General features: G+C 49.4%; 1 protein-coding gene across 7 annotated transcripts in view; it reads left to right on the top strand.

The window, feature by feature from the left end:
* Positions 1-26,547, top strand: part of TRPC3 (transient receptor potential cation channel subfamily C member 3) — a 76,496-nt gene that overhangs the window by 3,684 nt on the left and 46,265 nt on the right. For all 7 annotated transcript variants that reach the window (XM_059695605.1, XM_059695604.1, XM_059695603.1 and 4 more), the window contains exons 2-3: positions 18,457-19,228; positions 26,128-26,316. In XM_059695605.1, the coding sequence (XP_059551588.1) occupies positions 18,457-19,228; positions 26,128-26,316 (961 nt within the window). The remainder of the gene's footprint in view (positions 1-18,456; positions 19,229-26,127; positions 26,317-26,547) is intronic.

Genomic DNA, 26,547 nt, shown 5'->3' with positions numbered 1-26,547 from the left:
GGGAGATTAGAAGAGAGAATACAGATGGAATCTTTGGGAATTGGCAGCTAACTGCTTTCTCCATGGTTTATAGAGAAAGCAGGGTCAGAGAGGACTTGGTGATTTAAACCTAGATAACTGAGAGATTATTGATGTCTTCGTTGAAAAGAAAAGGACAGAGAGGAGGGTTTGTCAAACAGAAAGACGGAAATGCAAGTTTAAAGCTCAAAGAGTCTGAGAGGCTCCTGACTATCTGATGGGAATGGTTACAGAGTGTATGGCATCACCAAAGAAGAAATGTGATGGGAAAAACAAAGGCGCCCAGGCTCTCATATCTAAGGGAAAATATTTTTGTGAGAGGAGAGAGAAAGAGAGAGAGAGAGAGAGGGAGGGAGACAGAGAGGGAGACAGCGAGGGAGAGAGAAGCAAGGACACAGGAAATGAGGAAGGGGCTGGTGGCACCAAGGCCAGGCTGCCTAGAGAGGGGAGTTTCAAGAAGAGGGAAGAATTGGCCCACGGTTGTCAAACATGCGATAAACCCAGAGAGGAACTTCGGAGTCGCTTTGTAAGAAGGCTCGGTCCTTGTGGCAACACAGGGGCCCGGAACCTTAGATCTCTGCAGCGACATCTTCACACAGAAGGGCGTCTGGGAAAGAGAATTCCGTTTCGGTTTTCTCTGGAGGAGGTGCTGTCTTAATAAAAGCAGTAATTGTGTTTACATAACACTTCGGGCTGTCATTTGTACCCACTAGCCTGAATCACACCTCCTCCATGCAGGCTTTATCATTTGGAAAGGAGGACGTTGGTACACAGAGAAGCAACGCCATTTTCTGAGGGCTACTCGGCAGGCGGACAGCTTCCGTATTCGATACAGAATTATTGACCGGAGTCGTCCTGCTGGCCATGGGAGCTCTGGGCTCACCTATCCTACAGCTTTGCCTCCTTCGATCAACCTCTCCTCGCATTTCCCACACCCGAGCCACCTATCTGCTCCCTGTTCCCATGTACCTGATGTTTCCAGATCCCGCACAGAAGCGAGATCACACGCTGTTTTCCGTCCTGCGTCTGGCTTATTTCACTTTGCACAACGTCTTCCAGGCTTATCTGTGTTGTCACAAATGGCAGGGTCTCCTTTGTTGAGCTGAATAATATTCCAGTGTGATTTCGATACATATGTCAACTTCTCTGTCCACTCATTCGCCAGTGAACACTTAGGTTGTTTTCACATCTTGGATCTTGGCTACTTGCTAAGAGAGTAGATTTCAGATGCTCTCATCAAGAAGAAAAAAGAAAAACAGGAGTTTTATGAGGAGGTGGATATGTTAATAACCTTTTTCACTATGTATATCAAATCATCGTATTTTACATTCAATTATTATTTTTAAAAATTATTAAAAATGAAGTCACAGAGTGATTAGAAGGTTAAAACAATGGGCTCAGTTCTGTGACGGGGGAGCTGAAGAGGAGGGCCCTCGGCCTTGTCACCCAGAGGACCTAGTTGGAGGTCATGGCTGCGGCACCGGCTTCATCTAAGTCCGGGCCCAGGCTTAGCTCGGCGGCGGGACTGAGCGCAGCGGGCTGTGCAGTGGGGTGCGCGGCTTGGGCATCCGATGGGAAGTGGCATCCTCCTCCCGCCCCCGGGACAGAACCCAGATTCTCTAAGGGCCTGTGAAGTCTCCAGGGGCAGGAGCTTGCACGTTGAGGACTGAGGTCACCCTGGGGTGACTAAGGAGGAGGCGGGTTTCTCCACGGTTAGGGTTTCGTTTTGAAGATGAGCACAGCATTAGACTTGAGACCGTCAATCATCTGAACCTGTTCATTGTAATATTAGTTTATCCCTCAGAGGAGTAATTTCTCTATGTGCAGTATAGAGCTGTTATTTTTGTTGGTGGTTTTAAGTTATTCTACATACTATCGAAGTAATACATGGATATTGTTTTGTAAGTTAGCTCGTGCTAAAAAGGCTTAAAGAACAATAGCAGCACTCCCCCACCCCCCCTTTTAGTTCCCTGGTTCCCTTCCTGCCCACTTTCAGATCCTTTAACTACTACCCTCTGGCTAGTCATACACTTTAGGGGTTAGCAGTAGTCTCAGGTGGGAGTTTTCACTCACTCATACCTCTCATTCTCCCTCCATTCTCTACTACACCTCTTTTCACAGTTTCTGGTTAATATCTAAAGCAGCGGTTCTCAACCTGTAGGTCGCGACCCCTTGGGGGGTTGAACGACCCTTTCACAGGGACCGCCTAAGACCATCGGAAAACACATATATCATTACATATTGTTTTTGTGATGAATCACTATGCTTTAATGATGTTCAATTTGTAACAATGAAAATACATCCTGCATATCAGATATTACATTATGATTCATAACAGTAGCAAAATTACAGTTATGAAGTAGCAACGAAAATAATTTTATGGTTGGGGGTCACCACAACATGAGGAACTGTATTAAAGGGTCGCGGCGTTAGGAAGGTTGAGAACCACTGATCTAAAGCCTTCATTGTGACGACCATGTCACTATTGTTCACTGCTGAGTCAGGTGGCATAGTAAGATTGCATTTCTTTTTTAATTACTTGTTTTTCTTGGAGTAAATATTGGTCTCATCTGTTCTCGCTTCTTTAGCTAAATCTTCTGCAGCCTCTGTACGGTTTCCTGGAGACATCCCTTCTAAAACCCTCCGACTTCCTATGAATGTGGTTTTCAATTATTATTTGTTTCTTCAGGAAGCTTTTAGGAAAAATGAAAAGAATTGTTTCTTCATTAGAGCTATTCTGAAATTTCAGGATGATCTGCCTTGGTGTCAGTCTTTGTTCTTTTTTTTTTTTTTTTTATTGTTGACACTGTTAGAGATGTCCCCCCTTCCTCCCCCTCCCCGTTTGCCCCGCTCCACCCAGCCACTGCCCCCCAGCCCAGGCCTTCACCACACTATTGTCTGTGTCCATGTTCTTTGGCCGATCTCTTCCAGTCCTCCCCACCCGCCTTCCCTCTGAAATGGTTCCATATATCCATGCCTCTAGTCCTATTTTGTTCATCAAGTTATTTATTTTGTTCATTAGATTCCACATATAAATGAGATCACTCTTTGTTCATTACTAGAGCCGGACACTGATGAACCTTTTCAATATCTGAAGATTATGCTCTACAGCAGGGGTCCTCAAACTTTTTAAACAGGGGGCCAGCTCACTGTCCCTCAGACCGTTGGAGGGCCGGACTATAGTTTAAAAAAAAAAACTATGAACAAATTCCTATGCACACTGCACATATCTTATTTTGAAGTAAAAAAACAAAACGGGAACAAATACAATATTTGTATTTGCGTGTGGCCCGCGGGCCGTAGTTTGAGGACCCCTGCTCTACAGTCTGGGAAGTTTTCTTGTATTATTTCTTTTATTATTTCCTACCCACTATGTTCAGTCTGTCTTTCTGGAATTCCTATTATTTGGATGTTGGACCTCCTGGACTGACCCCTGGTTTTTCTCTCTTCTCTCCCGTTTCCCAACACTTGTCTTTTCTCTTCTTCTTCCTGAAATGTTCCCTTCAGAGACAAAGAAACTCTGAACAGTCCGTCTAACCTCAGAGAGAAGGCAGGGGAGGGGCGGGGTAAGAGATTAACCAAAGGACTTGTATACATGCATATTAGCATAACCAATGGACAGGGACACTGGGTGGTGGGGCCTTGTCCTGGGGGGGGGCGGGGAGTGGTGGTGGGGGTCAATCGGGGGGAAAAGGAGACACATGTAATACTTTAAACAATTTTTTAAAAAGGGGAAAAATGTTCCCTTGACTCTGTCCCCCAATTCTCTCATGATTTTTTTCCATTTTAACTATTATATAGTGTTTGTTGTTGTTGTTGTTGTTTTATCTCTAAGAGCTCTTCCTCGTTTTGTGAGTATTCCGTGTTGTAGCATTTTGTCTTATTTCAGAAATGCAGTATTTTAAAAAAATAAGCTTGCTGCTATTACTCTGGAACTGGGCAGGGATCCCCCTGTTCTTGGTTCCTGCCTTTCCCTGGGCCTGGTATCCCCACATCTAGAGCATTTCTCCAGATATTTTATATCCTGCTTCCTGCAGGGGTGAGAGTTTTCACTTGATCATATCAGTTGGGGGTTGTAGATCTAGGGGAAGGGTTTCTAACTACTCCTTATACAGGTTTTCAGCCAATTCCCCCATTTTTGGCTCCTGCCCCATCTCTACTTTCTGGAATATCTTTGGCCTCCAATTTCTGGGTCTTTTCTGGTACCGAGCAGGTGGATCAACTTCTTTTTACCGGCACCTTGGCTGGACCTCCCTCCTCTCTGCTAAGTCCTCACCCGTCTGTCAACTCCTCTCCTTTCCGTCCTCACGTACTGTGGGCGGGTCCCAAATGCCCTTGGGTTTCAGAAAGATGAAATCTGTGTTACTGTTCTTTGCTTCCCTTGTTGTTTAGGGGGTAATTTTGGAGAGGAGTGGGGCAGGAAAGGCCTTTATTCCATTGTCTTGAAACCAGACACCCTGTGATTGGGTTTTAGGCATTCACTTAGGCCCTCATGAAGAGAGTATTATTAACTGAACCAAGATCACAGAAGGAAGAAAATTCTGAATCATGAGTGACCTTATTAGGCAAATGGAGTAGATAGTAACCTCTACATTGTGATAGGAGGGCCATCTGAAGTCCCCATAGATAGTGACCTATATAGTGTGATAGGAGGGCCACCCGAAGTCCCCATAGATAGGGACCTATATAGTGTGATAGGAGGGCCACCCGAAGTCCCCATTGATAGTGACCTATATAGTGTGATAGGAGGGCCATCCGAAGTTCCCATAGATAGGGACCTATATAGTGTGATAGGAGGGCCATCTGAAGTCCCCATAGATAGGGACCTATATAGTGTGATAGGAGGGCCATCCGAAGTCCCCATAGATAGGGACCTATATAGTGTGATAGGAGGGCCACCCGAAGTCCCCATAGATAGTGACCTATATAGTGTGATAGGAGGGCCATCCGAAGTCCCCATAGATAGGGACCTATATAGTGTGATAGGAGGGCCACCCGAAGTCCCCATAGATAGTGACCTATATAGTGTGATAGGAGGGCCATCCGAAGTCCCCATAGATAGTGACCTATATAGTGTGATAGGAGGGCCATCCGAAGTTCCCATAGATAGGGACCTATATAGTGTGATAGGAGGGCCATCCGAAGTCCCCATAGATAGTGACCTATATAGTGTGATAGGAGGGCCATCCGAAGTCCCCATAGATAGTGACCTATATAGTGTGATAGGAGGGCCATCCGAAGTTCCCATAGATAGTGACCTATATAGTGTGATAGGAGGGCCATCCGAAGTCCCCATAGATAAGGACCTATATAGTGTGATAGGAGGGCCATCCGAAGTCCCCATGTATAGGGACCTATATAGTGTGATAGGAGGGCCATCCGAAGTCCCCATAGATAGGGACCTATATAGTGTGATAGGAGGGCCATCCGAAGTCCCCCATGTAAAGCCACCAAGTCCCACCCTCAGATGACTGCCCCTTAGGCGCATGCTCAAGTGACAATGAAGGGCCATTGGGCAGTCTCCTTCTCCACATGCCTGCGGCTCCACCGGCAGCGGACCGGAGTAGGGGCCCGGGCAGGGTGGACACGCAGGCGTTTGGCCAGGTAGAAGGTCTGGAGCTGTGAGCTGTGGGGTGGCTAGCTTCACACCTTTGCATAAGGGCCTCAGCAGTGGCTTTAGGAGAATAATTAGGATTTCATAGCATTTTGTCCTTAATTCAGCATCTAGGTCAGGGATATTTGTCTATAATTATCTCGTTAAAAAAAATCCCCCTTTTTCCTTTACACTATTCAAATAATAGATGATGATATGGGTTTGGTCCTAGCTCTTTTTACACAAAGAGGTTTCAGTATCCCCAAGTGTGCGACCCACTAAGGAGAGAGCACGGCAGTGGTAAGATTCTTTTACATTTCTAAATACATTTTGCCAAGTAGGACTGATGGGTCTGGATTCTCTGTTGAAAAGTAGATCACAGGGTGATGAGACGTGAGCAAGCATCTTCAGACCTCAGACTTTTGACCCTGGATATGGATGATAATGATAGAAAACCAGATCCCTTGGCTTCTAATAACATTATTATATATATATATTATATATATATATATACATATATACACATATACATATATATACATATATATAAATAAAAGGGTAATATCCTAATTAGACCAGGAGACCTTCCAGATGTCCTTCCGGACAGAGCCATGGTGGCAGGGCCAAGGCAGAGGCAGAGGCAGTTAGGGGTGATATGGCCAGGAGGGGAGGGCAGTTGGGGGTGAGCAGGCTGGCAGGGGTGGCAGTTGGGGGCAACCAGGCCAGCAAGGGGGGGCAGTTGGGGACAAGCAGTCCCCCGAGGGGTCCCAGATTGGAAAGGGTGCAGGCTGGGCTGAGGGACTCTCCCCCGACCCCCGCACAAATTTTGTACATTGGGCCACTAGTATATGTGTGTGTGTGTGTGTGTGTGTGTGTGTGTGTGTATATTTGATAATGACTAATATATTTAAATAGCCAAATATGAGCCTCTCTTGGATAAAAAGTTTTTTATTTTTTGAGTTCATTGTTTCTCAATTCTTGTTTAATTACAGACTGAACTTGTATTTGACTTCTAATTTCATCGTCACTAATCTTCCTGAAATAACAAAAATTAATTTTAGGAAGTATTGTGAAAATTAGTTTATTTTCAAAAGTAAGTTTAAGTAATGATTATTAGATCTTATTAATTCTGAGATTAATCCTCCATTTGCCCCCAAATTATTCTGGCAAAACTTAACTTTATGAAAGATCAAAATCAAGAGATTCAGAATCCGTCTGTTACTTTTTGTGGCATAACTAAGAATTAAGTGGAATTAAGCCGAAATCTGCTTTGCAAGGAGAATGGCTGTTTACCTTACTTTAATTTATGATTATTGATTTATATCCAAGTACTCGTGACATTCTTTTTAATAGAAGAATTGCTCCAATTCCCCTCCATCACTGCTTCCACACATAATCATATGTGACCGAGGGTGTTCTTTGATCTGGACGGGAAAATCGCCTGTTCCCAGGCCTCCCGTCTCCAGGTTCAGCACGCGTCCTCTGTGCGTCCATCCGTCTCACTTAGCTCCTCACCGGCCATGTGCTAAGAGGCAGGCCCTGGGAGCTGGAGAGAGACGGCCCCTGCTCCCCAGGGCGCTGACGGATTGTCGAGGACACGGGCAAGAAAGCAGCGACACCAGGGTGCGCGATGGGGGGCTTGATGGAGCAACACCCCAAATGCCATTTCTGGAAGCGGGAACACGAAGTTCTAGAAGGCATTTGCGCGAGCACTTTCTTGGGCACGTACATTTAGGAAACATTATGGAGAAGTCTGCGGGCAAAGGCCAGGGGCCCTCCCGCCGCCCGGGACCTCCAGAGGGAGTGCACTGCGACTGGCTTGTTCTCTGTTCCGCTGCTGGGGGCCTGGCACCGCTTCCCTGAGCAGGTGACAGGGAGGCGGGATCGCACGTGTCCAACAGGTGTACCCACCGATGCGTGGAGAGCCCTGCACCACAGGCCAGCAGACCCGCTCGGGATTCACGGCTGCGGAGCCCGGGACCTTCTAGACCGGGAAGTGCTGGAATCTCTACCTTCTATGCCAGTGGTTCTCAACCCTATGGCCCTTTAAATACAGTTCCTCATGTTGTGACCCAACCATAAAATTATTTTCGTTGCTACTTCATAACTGTCATGTTGCTACTGTGATGAATCGTCATGTAAATATCTGATATGCAGGATGGTCTTAGGCGACCCCTGTGAAAGGGTCGTTCGACCGCCAAAGGGGTCGAGACCCACAGGTTGAGAACCGCTGATCTAGGCTTTTGTCCGATGAGAGTCTTTAGGAACGAAAGCTCGCTCTCCTGTTTAACGGGAGTGCTGGACCTGCCGGTTGGTCGCTCCTGTGCCAGCCGGTGCCTTACCACTTGCTCGTGCTGCCGGGGTGCAGGCTCAGGGGCAGGGCTGTGGGCCATGGCCCTGCCGAAGCCCCCATCCCGTCCCCCAGACAGTGGCGCTGACGGGGCGCCGTCCTGCATCCTTGCACGTTGCACATTTAGGGGCTCCTGAGTGTCCGCCAGCTCCCACCCCACAAACACGTATATTGACAGGCAGTCTACACGTGTGTTTTGATGACACGATTGAGGCCCTTGGTCAGATGCCCTTCCCTCCTTCCATGGCCAAGGTGCACCGATGACAGATGTGCCCAGAGATGGCCACGTTGACCGGCAGGTGCCTGCTTGCCAGGGGGCAGTGGGGCTTGTTATTTTTGACTTTTCCTCTACGCCGCCCTTGCCCTCTGTCAGCGCCTGCTGTGCGCGGCCATCACCGCTCCGTGTCCCCATCCAGCACCATAGCCAGCATGGGTCGCTCTCGCACTGTCCCCTCTTCTGTGCTTCCCTCACCACTTCTCTTCTGTGGCTCCGTCTGCTCTCCTTGCCCTTCACAGGAGGACAGACCAAGTCCTGGCCCGCTGGCACATGTACTTTCTCCGGCGTGTGAGCGGATTAGTCCCAACAATTTGGGTGTGATTCCCCCTGCTTTGGCCCACGCGGCGGTGTTATTACTTGGCCCGCTTCCTTGCTAGATGCACGGAGTGGCTGATTAGTTCCTCGCCTCCTCCCAACAAGGGACAAGGTGACTTTGCGAATGTCAGTTGCTGCTGAGTGCGGAAGACCTTGTGACTCCATCCAGAGAGCCATTTCAGAAACTGCTCCTTACAGAACCAAACGTCCCGACACATAAGCTAAACATGGAGTGACGCTGTTATGCTGCAAACTGTTACCACTTTTCTTCCTCCCTGGCACGGCTCCCCCGAGTCTCATCTCCTAATTCTCTACCTTTCAGCGACCTTCCGGAAGGTGTCCTTCTAACCAGGGCTTTTCCTCTGTAGAGTTCGTATCAGCGCACAGGAGTGTGAGCCTCTGCTGCAGCGGTTCTCAACCTGTGGGTCGCGACCCCTTTGGCGGTCGAACGACCCTTTCACAGGGGTCGCCTAAGACCATCCTGCATATCAGATATTTACATGACGATTCATAACAGTAGCAACATGACAGTGATGAAGTAGCAACGAAAATAATTTTATGGTTGGGTCACAACATGAGGAACTGTTTTAAAGGTTGAGAACCACTGCTCTGCTGCATGTGTTTGGCTCTGTTGAGACGACGTAAATAAGGGAGCAGGAAGCATTTATCTTCAGTTGACCTTAGGGGACATGAATGTCCCAGGAGACAATCATTAAGGAGACGAAATAAAGTCAAGTTCACAGATTCAGGGCAGTCCAGCAGGATGACAAGCTCAGGCTTCAGGGTTCAGGACGGGTTTCAGAAAGGCCAAAGGCTCAGCGTCGCGGGGTGAGCAGAATCTCGCAGGTGTCCTGGTGATCAGGCGTGTAGTACGGGCCGGGCCACGGCAGGTAGGAAGGATCTGAGGCGGCGAGTGGCAGGAGTAAGCGTGTGCCCCGGTGGGGACAGAGGAAGCATCCCCGCAGCAGGTGGAGCAGGTCCAGGAAGCAGCCACCTGCGTGAGCGGCAGCACGGCTCCTGCAACGAGGTGCCCCTGTGACCCACCACCTGTGGCAGGTCTTTCTCCGGCGCCGCCACCAGCTGGTGGGGAGAGAAAATGAACCAATTGTCCAATCTGCGGTTTAAGTTCGTTTTTTAAATTGTGTTTTGTGTTTTGCTTGCTCGACAGACACATATTCTCCTTCAACAAGTGATTAAGCAATCAATACATTAGGCAATTAGGCCAATTAAGCAATTAGGCAGTTATGCGCGTGAACCAGGAGGGAAGGCTGGCCCTGCGTTCCCAAGGGACTTGCTCCGCCAGGACAGTGTCCCCTGGGCCTGTAGCTGTGTCTTTGTTGCTGATTCCTCACCAGGGGTCGGAGTCTCCTCATGGTCCAAGTGTCCGCCCTGGTTAGGACCCCCCGGAGAGATGCTCTGAGGCCGATTTCACTGACCTTAGTTTGATACTATAAAGTGCATTTTCTTTTTAAAGAAATCGTCTCTCACTTGGATGAAATCGCTCAGGCTTTTGGAAAGTTGCTCCTCCCTCTGCTGTGTCCGTAGCTTCTGGGCATTGAGAAAGGGGCCACGTGTGTCCCTGGAGGGGACAGGGTTGTTGTCCTCTGACTTCTGATCTCTGGGCGATGTTCCTGTCTGCTCGGTGCTGCCTGTCAGCGGAAGTGACTTGATCTTGGCTGACCTGCCTTTGTCAGGACCCAGCTGGGCTCCCCTGTGTCCGCGGTTTCCTCTCAGCTCCCACGAGCTGCAGAGCCAGGCGCCTGCAGGACATGTCCCGGGTCCAGCGCACAGCACCGGGCAATTGCCTTCCCTCACGCCATCTCTGAGGGAGAGCTGTTGTAAGGATCCAGCCTGCACCTGTTGTAAGGATCCAGCCTGCACCTGTTGTAGGGACCCAGCCTGCACCTGTTGTAAGGACCCAGCCTGCACCTGTTGTAAGGACCCAGCCTGCACCTGTTGTACGGACCCAGCCTGGACCTGTTGTAGGGACCCAGCCTGCACCTGTTGTAAGGACCCAGCCTGCACCTGTTGTAGGGACCCAGCCTGCACCTGTTGTAAGGACCCAGCCTGCACCTGTTGTACGGACCCAGCCTGGACCTGTTGTAGGGACCCAGCCTGCACCTGTTGTAAGGACCCAGCCTGCACCTGTTGTAGGGACCCAGCCTGCACCTGTTGTAGGGACCCAGCCTGCACCTGTTGTAGGGACCCAGCCTGCACCTGTTGTAGGGACCCAGCCTGCACCTGTTGTACGGACCCAGCCTGCACCTGTTGTAAGGACCCAGCCTGCACCTGTTGTAAGGACCCAGCCTGCACCTGTTGTAAGGACCAGCCTTGACCTGTATGTAACAAGGACCCAGCCTTGACCTCTTTTTTAAAAAAATATATTTTATTGATTTTTTACAGAGAGGAAGGGAGAGGGATAGAGAGTTAGAAACATCGATGAGAGAGAAACATCGATCAGCTGCCTCCTGCACGCCCCCTACTGGGGATGTGCTCGCCACCAAGGTACATGCCCTTGACCCGAATCGAACCTGGGACCTTTCAGTCTGCAGGCCCACACTCTATCCACTGAGCCAAACCGGTTACGGCTCAGCCCTGACCTCTTGTTCGGATCCAGCGTTGACCTCTGAAGCATCTGGAGGAGGGGTCAGGCAGTGAGACCTAGGAGAAAGGGCCCAAGATGAGAAACATTCCCAAGGGGAAGCTTCAGAATGTAGTGACCGACAGGATGGAAACAGTGAGTCACAGGTGACCGAACTTGCTAACCCTGAGTAAGCAGCCTGAGATGATGGGCGCTGGCTTCAGGGAGAGGGGCGTTTTAGAGTGACCAGGGAACAGGGGGCTGTCCATGTGGGACCTGAGGTCAAGTGAGAGGACAGGACCTGGGAAGAGATTTGGGAACTCAACCAGACAGGTGTTTATTGAGTATGTACTCCCTGTGGGACACAGGGTAATGATATATAAAGCATGGCCTTACCATCCAGGGATTGGCAGTGGGGCATTTGTGAGGAGGTATTTATTAATACTCTATTTTTAAAAAAGAATTTATATAAGCCCTAACTGGTTTGGCTCAGTGGATAGAGCATCGGCCTGCAGACGAAAGGGTCCCAGGTTCAATTCCGGTCAAGGGCATGTGCCTTGGTAGCGGGCACATCCCCAGTGGGAGATGTGCAGGAGGCAGCTGATCGATGTTTCTCTCTCATTGATGTTTCTAACTCTCCCTCTTCCTTCCTCTCTGTAAAATCAATAAAATTTATTTTTTAAAAAAGAATTTAGATAACTATAAAATAGCTTTAAAACACATGGAATATAGGATCATTGATTTAAAATCTAGGTGAGAAATCATTTCGGTTGAGGGGAGAGACTGAAGTCTGGGTTAGAAATGTGATGGGAATTGAGCATTTTTAGATCGAAACTAAGTTCCTGGATTCCGTGGCCAAAAACCCCACAGAGGCCAGGATTACATCTCAGTATTATTAGATTAAAGGAAGCAAACTCACCTAGAGAGGCTTCTTGCTACACAATTCTAGGATGATGTTAGAACTTGAACCCCCATAAAAGGTGCAATGAATACTATAATGGACAGCCTCTAACCCTTTCAATGCCACATTGAAGAAAATCTTTTAAACAAGATCAATCCTTGATTAAAAACAAAACAAAACAAGGGATCACTGGTGAAGGCATTTCTGCAGGCTTATTATTATGACTCAAGTCAGTCGCTCCCTAGAGATCAAATGTTAAATAGCAGTAAAGCCTAGAGGACCGCAATGAACATAGGCTGCTTGTCCCTCCGCTCAGATCTATTATTTCCACTTTACATCTGGCAGGGACGGCGTGCCAAGCGTTCGAGGGCCTCACAGTCGGAGGTCATTGGTGCAGGGTAGCCCACTGCTTTTATACGGGAGAGTCCCCACAGTTAGTGTGGATGCTCATATGAAACAGGTATTCCAGGGACCTTCTCCTGAGAGATCCTGATTCATGTCTTCTAGAACAGGGCCTAGAAATCTGCATTTTAACAGGCATTCCAAGTGATCTGGAGGCAGGTGGTCCTCAAGGCGCGCTTACAGAGACACTGACAGAGGTCAGAGGAGTTGATGGCAAAGTTATAAGCACTGCGGAGTGTTACTTGTGCTTTTGATTCCGAATACAGTGGAGAAAAGGGTTGCCTTTGGGTTCACCAAAATATTTCTCAGGAAGAACTTTTTGTCTGCGTCAGTGTTTGAACTCGTACTGAGAGCCCAAGGTTTGTTTCATAAAGCGTGAAAAAGTTGGGTTTGTTTGGGGCTTTTTTTGCCTTAAGATGCATGGTCAGTGTCTTCCTTAGCTCGGGCTGTTGTAACAAAGCACCATCATAGACCTGGTTAAACAACAGCTGTGCGCTTTCTCACAGGTTTGGGGCCTGAAGTCCGAGACCAGGCAGCACGGCCAGGTTCTGTGAGCTCTCCTCCTGGCTTGCAGGCTGCTGACTTCCCTCCGCGTCCTCACATCGGGGGAGGAGCTGGGAGGAGAATGAGCAAGCTTTCTGGTATCTTTCCTTACAAGGGCGCTGATCCCAGCAGGAGGTCTCTCCCCTCATGATCTCATCTAACCCTAATTCCCTCCATGCCCAGGACCACCTCACTGGGGGTCAGAGCTTCAACACAGGGATTTGTGGGAGGGACACAGTTCAGTCCGTAGCCGTCAGATGTTCCCCGCATCCGTCTGAGCCACGAAGGAGCCTGCACGTGGCTCTTGTCGAGCGTCTGATTTAGGCGAGTGGCCCTCCGATGCTCTACCAGAAGGAAGGCCCCAGCAGCGGTGAATGCGTCCGCCCACTGGGTGCAGATCTGAGGATAAACTGTCGGGCAAAATGATGTTAGTGTTGGCCTTACCGAAGTTAAGCATCCTCTCCCGTTCACCCTCTCTCCTTCCTAATTTCTCCTGCTAGAGGAGAGGCTTGCCCAGACCAGCTGAGATTGGCACCGGGTTTATGCATCGTGGATGATCGAATGTGGCTCATGCCATTCTATGAGTCCAGATTAGTGAAGCTTACCTTCATACTGTAAGGAAAGTTTTTTTACAAAAGGCCCTTTCTATGTGGATTCACTATGAAGATAAGTAGCATTAAGTTGGCTCTTTTATTATGAAATTAGAGGCCTAGTGCATGAAATTCATGCACGGGTAGGGTCCCTAGGCGTGGCCAGTGATCAGGGCCGATCTGTGGGGCAACAGGCAGGGAAATCAGGGATGGTGCCAGCCCGCTCACTGGCCAACCCTGCCCCCCACCGCCACCACTGGTCGCCTCCCTCTTTGCCAGGGCGATCAAGGGGTCCCCTCTGGCACCTGCCTTGGCTGGCCTGGGGCCTTCGGACTGGGAGCAGCTGTTGCGTTGAGAGTCTGCCCCCTGGTGGTCAGTGCATGTCACAGCATCTGGTTGTTCCACCAGTTGTTCGCTGATTGTTCTGCCGTTCTGCATTTTACGCTTTTATTATATAGGATTGCAGTGTAATTTGTTCTGATGGAGAAATCTCACTTCACACTTACCTCAGTGTTAGAATCCTTTGAAGACAAAATCAAAATGACTCATGGGATTTGTGTTGTATAGTACTAAAATTCCACATTTCAACTGAAATATACAATATGGAGGTGTAAGTTCCCGAAAATGAAGAAATACTAAGAAAAAAATTTTAGATACTGACATATACAAAGAAAAAATTTATAAAAGTATTTTATAGTATTTTTTCTCTTTTGGGAGAAAAGGTGGTTTTTGTTTTTGTTTTTTTAAGTGATGTTCTTTGTAGGTAGCAACACTAGATAAAAAGCCCTTTCCATTAAGATGTAACACTAAATAATAATGAGTTTATTTCCCCAAAGATAACCCATCTGAGTTTAGATTGAAATTGCAGGCGTATACTCTGTATATATATTTTGTAGTCATAGATAATGTCAACATATCAATGGTTAGTACAAAATCCATCTTTTACACAACATGGAAATTCTAGCCATTTGAAGAGTACCAGTGTATAGCTTAATGCTAAATATTAACCAATGAAGTCCATACTATCTATAATAATAAAAGCATAATATGCTAATTAGACCAGACAGCCAAATGACCTTCCAGACGTCCTTCCGGATGACCTTCCTGACGAAGCCAGGCTGCGAGGACTGAAGCAAGCCACTGCAGCTGCTAGGGCCAAGCCCCTTGCACAAATTTTGTGCATTGGACCTCTAGTCTATATATATAAAAGGCTAATATGCTAAGTGTCTGTCCGACCGGTAACTATGATGCGCACTGACCACCAGGGGGCAGACACTCAATGCAGGAGCTGCCAAGCTGCAATGACTTGGCAGCGGCAGTTCTCAGGTGACAGGCCTTGAAACCAAAGAGGAGGGAGCCCGATTCCTTGTGGGGCCACATGATTCCACCTTCAGCCATGGGTTATGTTGTTGCTGGGACACTGTTGGCCCTGAATCTGGTTTACTGCACACTTGCGTTTGCGTTCCACACCCTGTACAACAGCAACTTTGCAGAGTGCCCTCTCACAGTCCGGGACCCCTCGGGGGATGTCAGAGAGCCAGTTTAGGCCAGATCCCCACAGGCCAGGCCTTGGGACCCCACTCACTCTGCAGATGCCCTTCGAGTGACAGTGCCACCCCAGGTACGGCTGGCTGGGGAGGGACCACAGGAGGTTGGCTCCAGGGCGTGTCGCCCAGTCCCACCCCACCAGCCACCTTCTAATTAATTTCCTTTCAATGTGCATGAATCCGTGCACTGGGTCACTAATTAATAATAAGAAAACATGCTCACTTTTACACTGACAACATTTCTGGGATTTGTTTAAAACCCTTGTCATTGAGTTTGGTCATGAAACACAGTTCTCTTCTGGGCAACTCAGTGAATGCCGTTTCCCACTTAAAAATCATCACCCTATCAGCACACATAGACACACACAGATGTACACACAGCACACACACACACCCAGTAACTACACACTATCCACACACTGCACATCCATACCCTACGAGTAATAGTCGAACATAGGGCCTTTATTTAGCTTCAGAAAGATTCACTGCGATGATTGCCAATAAGTACCTAAGGGATTAAAATAAATAAAAATTGAAAACATGAATTTTATTTTTTAGTAAAAATAGTCAAACTGTGGTTAAAACTATTCAAAATGTGCTAAATGCTATAAGTAAAAAGTAAAAATCTCCCTTCCCCTGTGGATACTCAGTTCCACTCCCCAAGAGTCTTCGGTTGCTTTCTAGAAATTGCAGAAAATACATTTATATGTGTGCATAGATATGTGTTTATACAGTATGTGTGTGTGTGTGTGTGTGTGTGTATATATGCAGGGTGGGGCAAAAGTAGGTTTACAGTTGTGCAGACATGAAACAGTTTATTCTTGTATTATTATTTATTAATTATTGTGTTACTATAGGCCCAGTGCATGGATTTGTGCACATTGAAAGGAAATTAATTAGAAGGTGGCCAGCGGGGCGGGACTGGGCGACTGGCCAGACATGCCCTGGAGCCTACCTCTCACAGTCCCTCTCTGGCTGGTGCACCTGGGGCTGGAAGGGCGTCTGCAGAGTGAGTGGGGTCCCTCTGGCTGGTGGGGTCCCTCAGCTTGGCCTGTGGGGATCGGCGAGGGGTCCTGGAATGTGAGAGGGCACTCTGCAAAGTTGTTGCTCGGCAGTTCCTGTGTTGAGCGTCTGACCCATGGTGGTCTGTGCACGTCATAGCTACCGGCCAGTCAGCCGGTCGCTTAGCCTTTTATATATATATATAGATTTTTCATCTGACCAACTGTAAACCTACTTTTGCCCCAGCCTGTATATAAATACTATGTTTAGTTTTTAAGGTTGACCACCCAACACTAGTTGAGCTGTTCGAATGGGTGCCAGGCACAGCCCTCTCTGCCTTGGACTAGCTAACAAGGCTCTCTGGGGCCTCCGCTTTCCTCACTCTGCAGAGCCGGTGTGCCTGGCCCCGGCCCTTGCTCTCTGTCGGGAAACCTCTGCGGTGGCCTCTGAGCCCGGCCCTTGGCTGAGGCTGCAGACTGAGTGCTGCATGGAGGGTGTCACCGCCTGTGTTCTGCTGGAGATGCGCCCAGTGACCCCCTCCAGCCGCCGGGGAGGCCAGTGTCCTCTCTAGTTGGTGTTCGACTCCTGACCCTGCAAATACTGTCTGGTCAAATGTAGGAGGTATTTCAGGAACACATATTGTGGAAGGAAAGCGTTTTCCCCCCGCCATTCACTTTTAACTCGTCACTCATATTTGCTTCAGAAGTCGGTAATGTGAAAAGAGCTTTATCTAGTGCAACTCACACACACACACACACAAAACAAAAATCACAGACTTTTTAAAAAGGAAGCTATATTAAGCACTTCAATCAGCAAGAATATTAGAACTGGGCCAAGGTAAAGATGCAGGTTTGTACTTATCATGACCATTGAAATGTTAAAAATGATATTATTTAACATCATTTTTCAGAGGCTCTGAACTTCTAAAAAAGCTTTTTTCTTCATGAGCTCATGAGGCCAATCAACCGGGAGTGCTTTGTAACAGCCCCTGTGAGCCCTGGGCAGGGAGACCCAGGGCGGTGAAGTGCTCTGCCCAGCAACGCAGCAACTGGAACGCGAACTCCAGCCGCTGCACATGGGTCACTAGCATGACTGTAGGGCAGCTGACACAGCCATGTGACGGGTTGTAGGGCCGGTGCACACGGCCCGGGATGTGCATTAGTGTCAGGGGCTTTATTCACAAGAAATGCAAGTGATTTTTAAACCATAACGTACCATAGCCTTTTAGTTCAGAGAGGCAACGGCTAGTATATAATATTGGTAATTAAGCAACTCGTTATAAAGGCACAATTATTTTCAGTAACATATATCTAGATTGATGCTCTAACTTTATAATTGATAAATCTTATCTGTAGTATTGAAAAAATTAATCTTATAAGGTTTTTTGGGGGGGAGGGGGGCAGGATACCCTAAGATCCTGAAAGATGACACTTGGCCTAAATACTGAGATTTTTCTTCCTTTTTTTTTTCCTTTTTAATCAATTATTGCAGTGGTTCTCAACCTTCTGGCCCTTTAAATACAGTTCCTCATGTTGTGAGCCAACCATAAAATTATTTTCGTTGCTACTTCATAACTGTAATGTTGCTACTGTTATGAATCGTCATGTAAATATCTGATATGCAGGATGGTCTTAGGCAACCCCTGTGAAAGGGTCGTTCGACCACCAAAGGGGTCGCGACCCACAGGTTGAGAACCGATGAATTATTGTATTTAGTTAAAAATGTGCAATAATCCAGACACACAGAAGCATCGATCAGACCATCAAACCTCAGAGGGGAGGTGGGGGTAAGAGGCAGAGATCAACCAAAGGACTTGTATGCATGCATATAAGCCTAACCAATGGACACAGACACCAGGGGGGTGAGGGCATGAGTGGGGGTGGGGGGTGGGGGCGCAATAGGGAGGTAAGGACACATATGTAATATCTTAATCAATAAAGAAAAAATGTGCAATGACTTGAGAGCAGGTTCTGGCCTACGTCTTGAGAAACGTACTTTCTCCCGCCCTCGGGCACCTGCTAGCCTGTATTTCCAGGCCGCTGAGCAGGGTAAGGCTATTTCCACAGGTCCCCGAGTCCAGCTCAGCCAGGGGCGCAGGGCGGCGCGGTGCCTGGCAAGTGTTTCTGTCACTGCCCCTTCTGCTGCCTTGCCTGTGGGAAGGAGCTCTTGTCGGCGGGGCTGGCGGCTGCTCCCCGGTTCAGGCCGCCCGGGTGCAGGTGTGCATGTCGGGGCGCATTCGCGCGGCCCCGGGCGCGGCGGCTGCCCGCAGGGCCCGGCGCCTGGAGGGAGCCATGCGCCCGGCTGCGCCCCAGCTCTGTTTTCTTTGCCGCCGCTCAGGTCCATGGATGAAAGCCCATCCCTGCGGCGCAAGACGGGGATGCGGGAGAAGGGCCGGCGCCAGGCCGTGCGGGGCCCGGCCTTCATGTTCAACGACCGCGGCACCAGCCTGACGGCCGAGGAGGAGCGCTTCCTGGACGCGGCCGAGTACGGCAACATCCCGGTGGTGCGCAAGATGCTGGAGGAGTCCCGCACGCTCAACGTCAACTGCGTGGACTACATGGGCCAGAACGCGCTGCAGCTGGCCGTGGGCAACGAGCACCTGGAGGTGACGGAGCTGCTGCTCAAGAAGGAGAACCTGGCGCGCATCGGCGACGCGCTGCTGCTGGCCATCAGCAAGGGCTACGTGCGCATCGTGGAGGCCATCCTGAACCACCCGGGCTTCGCGGCCAGCGGGCGCCTGACGCTCAGCCCCTGCGAGCAGGAGCTGCAGGACGACGACTTCTACGCCTACGACGAGGACGGCACGCGCTTCTCGCCCGACATCACGCCGGTCATCCTGGCGGCGCACTGCCACAAGTACGAGGTGGTGCACATGCTGCTGCGGCGCGGCGCGCGCATCGAGCGGCCGCACGACTACTTCTGCAAGTGCGGCGACTGCGCCGACAAGCAGCGGCGCGACGCCTTCAGCCACTCCCGCTCCCGGATCAACGCCTACCGCGGGCTGGCCAGCCCGGCCTACCTGTCCCTGTCCAGCGAGGACCCCGTGCTCACCGCCCTGGAGCTCAGCAACGAGCTGGCCAAGCTGGCCAACATCGAGAAGGAGTTCAAGGTAAGCTGGGCGCCTCGCGCGGCCGCTGCCTGCCTGGCGCCTGCCCGGCTGTGCTCCCCAGCCGGTGTGGCCCCGGGGATTTAAGTCACCAGGGGTCGGGAGCGACGTTCAGAATCGCTCTGGTGCTTTTCCCTGCTCAGCGTGGCGCTGTGGAAAACTTGTTCTCTGGACTGGGAGAGGCTGGATCTGAGAACTAGAATTTGTCTGGAGAACCCTTAGGTCCGCTTTTGTCAAAAGGAGGGATTTGGCGAGCCTGTCTCCCTTCCAAACCCTTCCCCCTCTTCTGTCGTTAGTTGTACGGTGGGACCCAGCATGCAGGTAGGATGAGTTCACTGCTTATTGGCCCAAACATTTAGATTGAAAGTCAAAGGCTAATCTCAATGCTGCCAGAGTCATTCCATTAATCTGACCAGAATGCCTCTCCCCAACCCACAAGTGTGTCTTTAGCCTGGTGAATGTGGACCACAGACAGCAGGGCAACCAGAAATCCGAGGGCGGGCCAGCATTTTGCTTTAATAGATTTTTTTTTGGGGGGGGGGGTCCTGGACATCATCTCCAATCAATCAGTGTTATTTTTTAAATTTTATTTTCTTGTTTAAAGTATTACAAATAGTAATACATATGTCTCCTTTTTCCCCCCGTTGACCTTCCCCCGGCCTCCCCTACCCCCTGGCACATGCCCTCACCCCACCCCCCAGTGTCTTGTGTCCACTGGTCATGCTTATATACATGCATACAAGTCCTTTGATTGATCTCTTACCCCCGCCCCCCAACACTCGCCAGCCTTCCAGTGTTCTTCATTTTTATAAAAAGTAGACAGTAATGGAGAACATCGTTACTGTTCACTCAGTTGCTCCGTCCTCCTGGGCGTTTGGGATGGACCTACCTATTAACCTGGGTGAAAGGAGAGTGCGTTAGGGGCGGAGAGAGTCAGCAGGCGGGTTTGCAGCAGGACCCTGTTGCCCGCTCTCCACCGGAGGTGATTGTCCACATCAGCTCCTTGAATTGTTTTCTGGATGCTGAGCCCATCGGCTTTCCAGTTCAGTGTTGTGAGGGCAGATTGAGGAAGAGAGGTTATTCTGTCTTCCAGATCTTGTTACATTTTTTCATGCTTAAGTGAGATTTACACAAATGCAACTTGTAGTATTATTCAGGCCAAGGGGTTGCAAGAAAATGGAAAGTTTTGTGGCCTTTCCCCCCTCCCATTCCTCCTTATCGGTCAACCCTATCTCGTGCTGGTGGAGCTCTGGCTGTAGGGTAATTTTATTTGTTATTCCATTAAAATATTTTTCTGATAGAAAAGCTACACATATTTATTATAAAAATTTTGGAAAATGTGCGAAAATACAAAGAATAAAATAAACATTTACCTTATATCTGGTCCCTTTGAGGGGATTCGTTATATAATATTTGAAAGACTCATTTCCTTGGGCCCCAAATGAATTTTTTAGGCAGAACTCAGAACAAATTGAAAGCCTCCAATGTCTTTAGAGAGAACAGAAAAACATTCAGGTAAAATAGTTCTAAATATTACTTCTTTATTTTGGCATAGTAATAAAAATATAATTCTAAATTTGTGTGCCAGTTTCAAATATCACTCAACCTTTTTTTAAATGCGTTTTGCTTGCTATGTATCGAAAGTCTATAAAGGAGCTTCTACAAAAGGGAATGTGTTTTAATAATTTGCAGAAGATGATGATGTGTGCAGTTCTGCCCAGAGAAGTTGTCTCGGTAGAGCCATGGTTGAAAAGTCTGTCATTTTCTGTTTTCCCCTGAAGCTGGCTGAATCTGTATTGATAATACTTAGACTCCTCTTCACTGTGACCACAGAGTCCCCTCTGGTAACCTTTCAAAGGTGGGGAAATATTGCAAGTAAAGAGGGAGAGAGGGAGGGAGGGAAGGAGGGAGAGAGGGAGAGGGAGAGGGAGAGGGAGAGGGAGAGGGAGAGGGAGAGGGAGAGGGAGAGGGAGAGGGAAAGGGAGAGAACACAATTGAGTTTAAGAGGGCATGCATAAAAGCTACCAGATATCTAAGAACATGCAGAAATCATCTAAATCTCACTGTCCCTCGATCTGAATTCTATGGAAAGCCCTTGGGGGCATAGCCTTCTCTGAGTCATGGTGTTCAGGGACCACAAGTCCCCTCCCCTGATGGCATAGTCCTTTTCTTGCTTATTCTTCCCTGTCCTGCTGTTGCCTGGTTACCTGCCCTCCCCTCCCCTCCTTGCCCTCCTGCCCCACACTCATGTCCATCTGTCAGGGCCTTAGAGGAGAAAACAGCCCTCACCGCTCTGACCCAGGCCTGGCTGGAAGGGGCGGCGGGTGGCGCTCCGCTCGTGGCGGAGGCAGGCAGCTCACCTCGTTTGCCCTGTTTCGTGGTGTCCTCTGCGTTCTTTCCACAGAGACTCTGAGCTCAAAGTCCCGGCTTTGAAATGAAAACATAGACAATGTGCTGCCTCGCGAAAAAGAGGCGGCTTTCCCTGTGCGGGCACCTGTCCTGGCTTCACCCTCTGAATGCCTGGGAGACGGAGCCTCTCGCCCCTCACATCGCCATCACTCGGGTGCTTGACAGAAGGTGCCCGGCCACCTTGCCGTTTCCAAAGCTCCTTGAACAGCGGTTCTCAACCTTCCTAATGCCTCGACCCTTTAATACAGTTCCTCATGTTGTGGTGACCCCAACCATAACATTATCTTTGTTGCTACTTCATAACTGTCATGTTGCTACTGCTATGAATCATCATATAAATATCTGATATGCAGGATGTATTTTCATTGTTGCAAATTGAACATAATTAAAGCATAGTGATTAATCACAAAAACAATATGTAATTATATATGTGTTTTCCCATGGTCTTAGGCGACCCCTGTGAAAGGGTCGTTCGACCGCCAAAGGGGTCGTGACCCACAGGTTGAGAACCGCTGTCCTTGAAGCATGCAGGAGGCCCGGTGCTGAAAACACGTGAAGGTCATTACCCCAGGAGGCCGGCCACGCTCGGATATAGACTAAGATAAATGAAGGGAGGACGGCGTGGTGACAGGCTATTACGGGTGTATTGTGGGTGTGCAAACGCTGCCGTAGCTATTCCCGGGGACAGGATCCTGGGCAGGATGGCCTCCGGGTCTAATGCTCCGCGGATCAGAGGCAAGCCGGCTCGTCATTTATTAGGCTGTGGGAACGCAAAGTGGAATTTTTGAAAAAAGGGGAAAAAAGCCTTTTGCCCTCCCTTGCCTCAGTTTTCCGCTCTTTAACGCAGAAGAGCAATTTCAACTATTCCCACAGCAGGGCTGCCGGGAAGAGGAGCATGAATATAATCCTGGAGCAAGGTAGCATTTTACAGCAGGAAGAGGTTCTAGGAATCATCTAAGTAGACAGACCTCTCATCTTACAGAGAAAACAAGGCCGATGGCCAAGGTTCCAGCTGCCAGGCCCAGAGTGGGGGTCGTGGGGCCAGCCTCAGTATTCTATCTCAATGCTGTACGTGGCAATACCGAAGTCCTCCTGTAGTACTTGACGTGCGCTGAGCACCCTGAGCACGTAAGCCCCCCAGCAGCACGATTGGGTAGGTTTATTCTCCTCAGAGAGGCCGAGTCACTTCTCAAGATCACACAGCAGTGGGTGGCAGAAGCACTATCTGAACCTAAGAAGTCTGGCTTCAGGTTGATGCTTCGACCACTACCCCCTCTTTGTTACTAGGGAAAGGATCGGACAGGGCCCAGCCTACTTAGAATTGAATTTCCGTTTCCCTCTTAAGGATAAAAGGGATTTTGAAAAAGGGTGGAAGAGAATTCGAATGCTGAGTAAGCGCTGACCGGAGTGCTGAGACCCGGAGACAGGGCATGATGACGATGGAGGGCCATTGTTCTTCCTCTGGCTTGTGCGGGGCCTTGGGCGTTTTTGTTTAATTCCCTTCACCCAAGGATATGCTTTTATTGATTTTAGAGAGAGAGGAAGGGAGAGTGAGAGAGACAAACATCGATCGGTTGCCTCCTGGACGTGCCCCGACGGGGGATAGAGCCCGAACCCTTTTGGTGGATGGCACGATGCTCCAACCAACTAAGCCACCGGCCAGGGTGGTCCTTGGGCTTTTGAGTTCCTGCTCTGCCAAGTGGGCAGCAGGTCCATCCCATAACTTTGTGGCAGGCCCAGGTGACGGATGAGCGGCTAATAAAGACGATTAAGCAGAACTAAATTAGGGGGAAATTACCAGGAAATGCAGAGCAGACAAATGGTCCCGGGGAGGAACACGAGGCAGGACCTCCTGGTGGTCAGTGCCGCTGTAGGCGGTCCGTTTGGCACCCGGGAAGGGCGGTCTGCACCCCCATGTTCCCGGGGAGCCCTGCAAATAATGACAAATGCCACCCCCTGACCACAGTGAAAGAAACGCCCATTATCTCCATCTCTGACTGCTTTCTGTGCTCGGGGAGCAGACTTCCCCCCCAGGAAAGGTTTCCGTAGTTATGAAAACAGAGTGTTGTCCTGGCCACGTGGGTGACTGATCTTTCAGTGGACGTGAACAGCCCACATGGCTTTCTTTGGGACTGGGCAGTTTACAGACGACAATGTTGTAAGATAACGAGTCATTATGTAGGTGCTACTGCAGAGTGGTTCCCACATTTTCGTCAAGCGTAGGAAATCGTCTCTCTTATTTCTGCTCAATGGAGCAATGGCCGTCCTGGGTTGTACCAAATCTTAGAGAACAGTCTGAACTGAAGAGGCACATGAGGAAATTTCATCTGAAAAATTGTATTAAAGGGGGAGCTTTCTATGGAAACGGACATGGATTTAATACTTCTGGATGCTATAATAAAATATTTCATTAGTCTTCCAAGCATGGAAGGCAGACACTCCGCATAGAAAGCAGCGGCTGAACATTTTATTAATTTTATCAGTCGCCTGGTCCCAATTTGAATGGAGACCAAAGATTGAAGTTTTTATTCATTTTATCTGTTCCCTTGTGAGAGGAAGAGGATTAAGTGTAACTGTCCTTTAGCTGGGTTTCTGAGGTCTGAAATGGAAACTCCTCTAGTCTGGGTAGCCTCTACACATTCTCTCCTCCTCTTGTTTATTTTGGTTGGTGATGTGATTTTTGCCCATCACATCATATAAATTAATTATTTAAGGAGGGAAAGTGGAATTCCTCATGCCTTTTCAAAAAATGAAATTAGAATACCTTTTTTTAAAGTAATATTTTATTGATGTCAGAGAGGAAGGGAGAGGGAGAGAGAGATAGAAACATCAATGATGCGAGAGAATCATGGATCAGCTGCCTCCTGCACACCCCACACTGGGGATCGAGCTCACACCCTGGGCATGTGTCCTGACTGGGAATCGAACCATGACCTCCTGGCTCATAGGTCAATGCTCAACCACTGAGCCGTGCCAGCTGGGACCTCATGCCTTTTTTTTTTTTTAAGTATATTTTTATTGATTCCAGAGAGAAAGGGGGAGAGAGAGAGAGAGAGAGAGAGAGAGAGAGAGAGAGAGAGAGAAAAAAAAACATAAATGACGAGAAAGGATCATGGATCAGCTGCCTCCTACATGCCCCCTTCTGGGGATCAAGCCCACAATCCAGGCATGTGCCCTTGACCAGAATCAAACCTGGGCCCCTTTAGTTCCCAGGCTAAGGCTCTATCTACTGAGCCAAACCAGCTAGGGCCATGCCTTTGTTTAAGGTGTGATTTTCAGAAGCCCAGAATTAGGAAATTCTGCTATGCAAAGTATTGCTTAGTTACTAGACACACAGTGTCTCCGGACATGTCGGAATGAGGAATCCGTTTTCTGCAAGCGCACCACATTCGATGACCATCTGGCTAACTTTCTTAACGGGCTGTCATTTTAGTGAGAGCCATAGCAGTGGAACTGGGCTTCCGGAAGTGAGACACTTTCCTACGATGGTCGTTGACACCTTGACAGGAACCAGAGGGTGAGAAATAGAGCTGCAGTCAGGAGGTAACAGGGGAGGTTGCCCGCTGACTTCCTCATACCAGTCCATGCGCCACACACACATGCGAATGGAAGGAGAGGTTCGCAGGTCATTTCTAGCGAGGCGTTCGTTCCAGTGGCCTGGGATCTTTCCTCTCAGGTATGGGTGCTCTGCACCCCTTGGGACTTCAGTGACTATAAATCACACACTTGTCTTCCCCTGGACGTGGGCACGTGCCCTGCAGACCAACCAGGGAAACCCCTCTCTGCTGGCACCTGTCCTTCCCCACACGCCCTGCACGCCAGTCATTCCGGAGATGATGTGGGTCAGAAACACAGGAGGGCCTCGGGGCTGGTGGGAATGGCCGTCCTGGCGCATGGCCAGGCGCGTTGAGGCCGCTGGGTGAGACCTGACCGCACTTGGAGCAGCCGCGTCGCCACCACGGCGGGAGATAGTAACCTGGACACGCTATTTCCGCACGTGCTCCATCTTCCACGTCAAATCGCCGCTTTAGGAAAATCCCCATTAAAAAAAAAATTTTGTTGTACCTCAACTAAAAATAAGTAGAATAAAATAACTGGTGTAAAAATGTTTTTTCATTATAGAAATGGTTTTGCTTGGGCTTTAAGATAAACGATCAGGTGCCTGCACCAGAGAGATGCGGCTCTTTTTGACGCTTTGTCCCTTCAGCATCGGCATCTAGGCAACAGCTCCTAATAAAACCAGGGACTGCGGTGCGCAGCGCTTTCAGGGGTGACTCACGGTGGGCAGGTCGCAGGAGGTCCTGGCTGCGGGCGGGCGGGTGGGGGCGAGTCCAGCCTGGCATCCCTGGGCGGGGGCGGGGGGGGGGGGGCCGCAGCCTCGACCAGAGGAAGGCACGTCTTCTCGTCTTCTCCTCGTGCACAGAGGACCCTACACCCTTCCCAGGGCCTTAGAGCAAGTCCTCTGCATTAAACGCCAAACCTCTCCTTCTCAGAACGACTACCGGAAGCTGTCCATGCAGTGCAAAGACTTCGTGGTGGGAGTGCTGGACCTGTGCCGGGACTCGGAGGAGGTCGAGGCCATCCTGAACGGAGACCTGGAGTCGGCGGAGGCGGCGGAGGCGCCCAAGCACAAGGCCTCCCTGAGCCGCGTCAAGCTGGCCATCAAGTACGAGGTCAAGAAGGTGAGTGGCTGCTCCCACCCAGCGCGATGGGAACACGGGGAACACCCCCCAGGCTGCGATCCCGGGACACCTCCCCGTGATGAGGGCAGATGTTGTGGTAAAAGGTGCCTTTTCCTTCTGAGAGGAATGAGTGACGTATCCTGGCAAAGTGGGGAGTCAGACCCCGAGCTCCTGGCCCTCTCCCCTCTCTGTGGGCTGCGAGACCTGGGATGAGTCAGGACTTCTTTACAT

The sequence above is a fragment of the Myotis daubentonii genome, chromosome 5 (genome assembly GCF_963259705.1).
Source record: "Myotis daubentonii chromosome 5, mMyoDau2.1, whole genome shotgun sequence".
In the NCBI taxonomy this organism is placed as follows: Eukaryota; Metazoa; Chordata; class Mammalia; order Chiroptera; family Vespertilionidae; genus Myotis; species Myotis daubentonii.
This window is presented reverse-complemented; position numbering and strand designations above follow the sequence as displayed.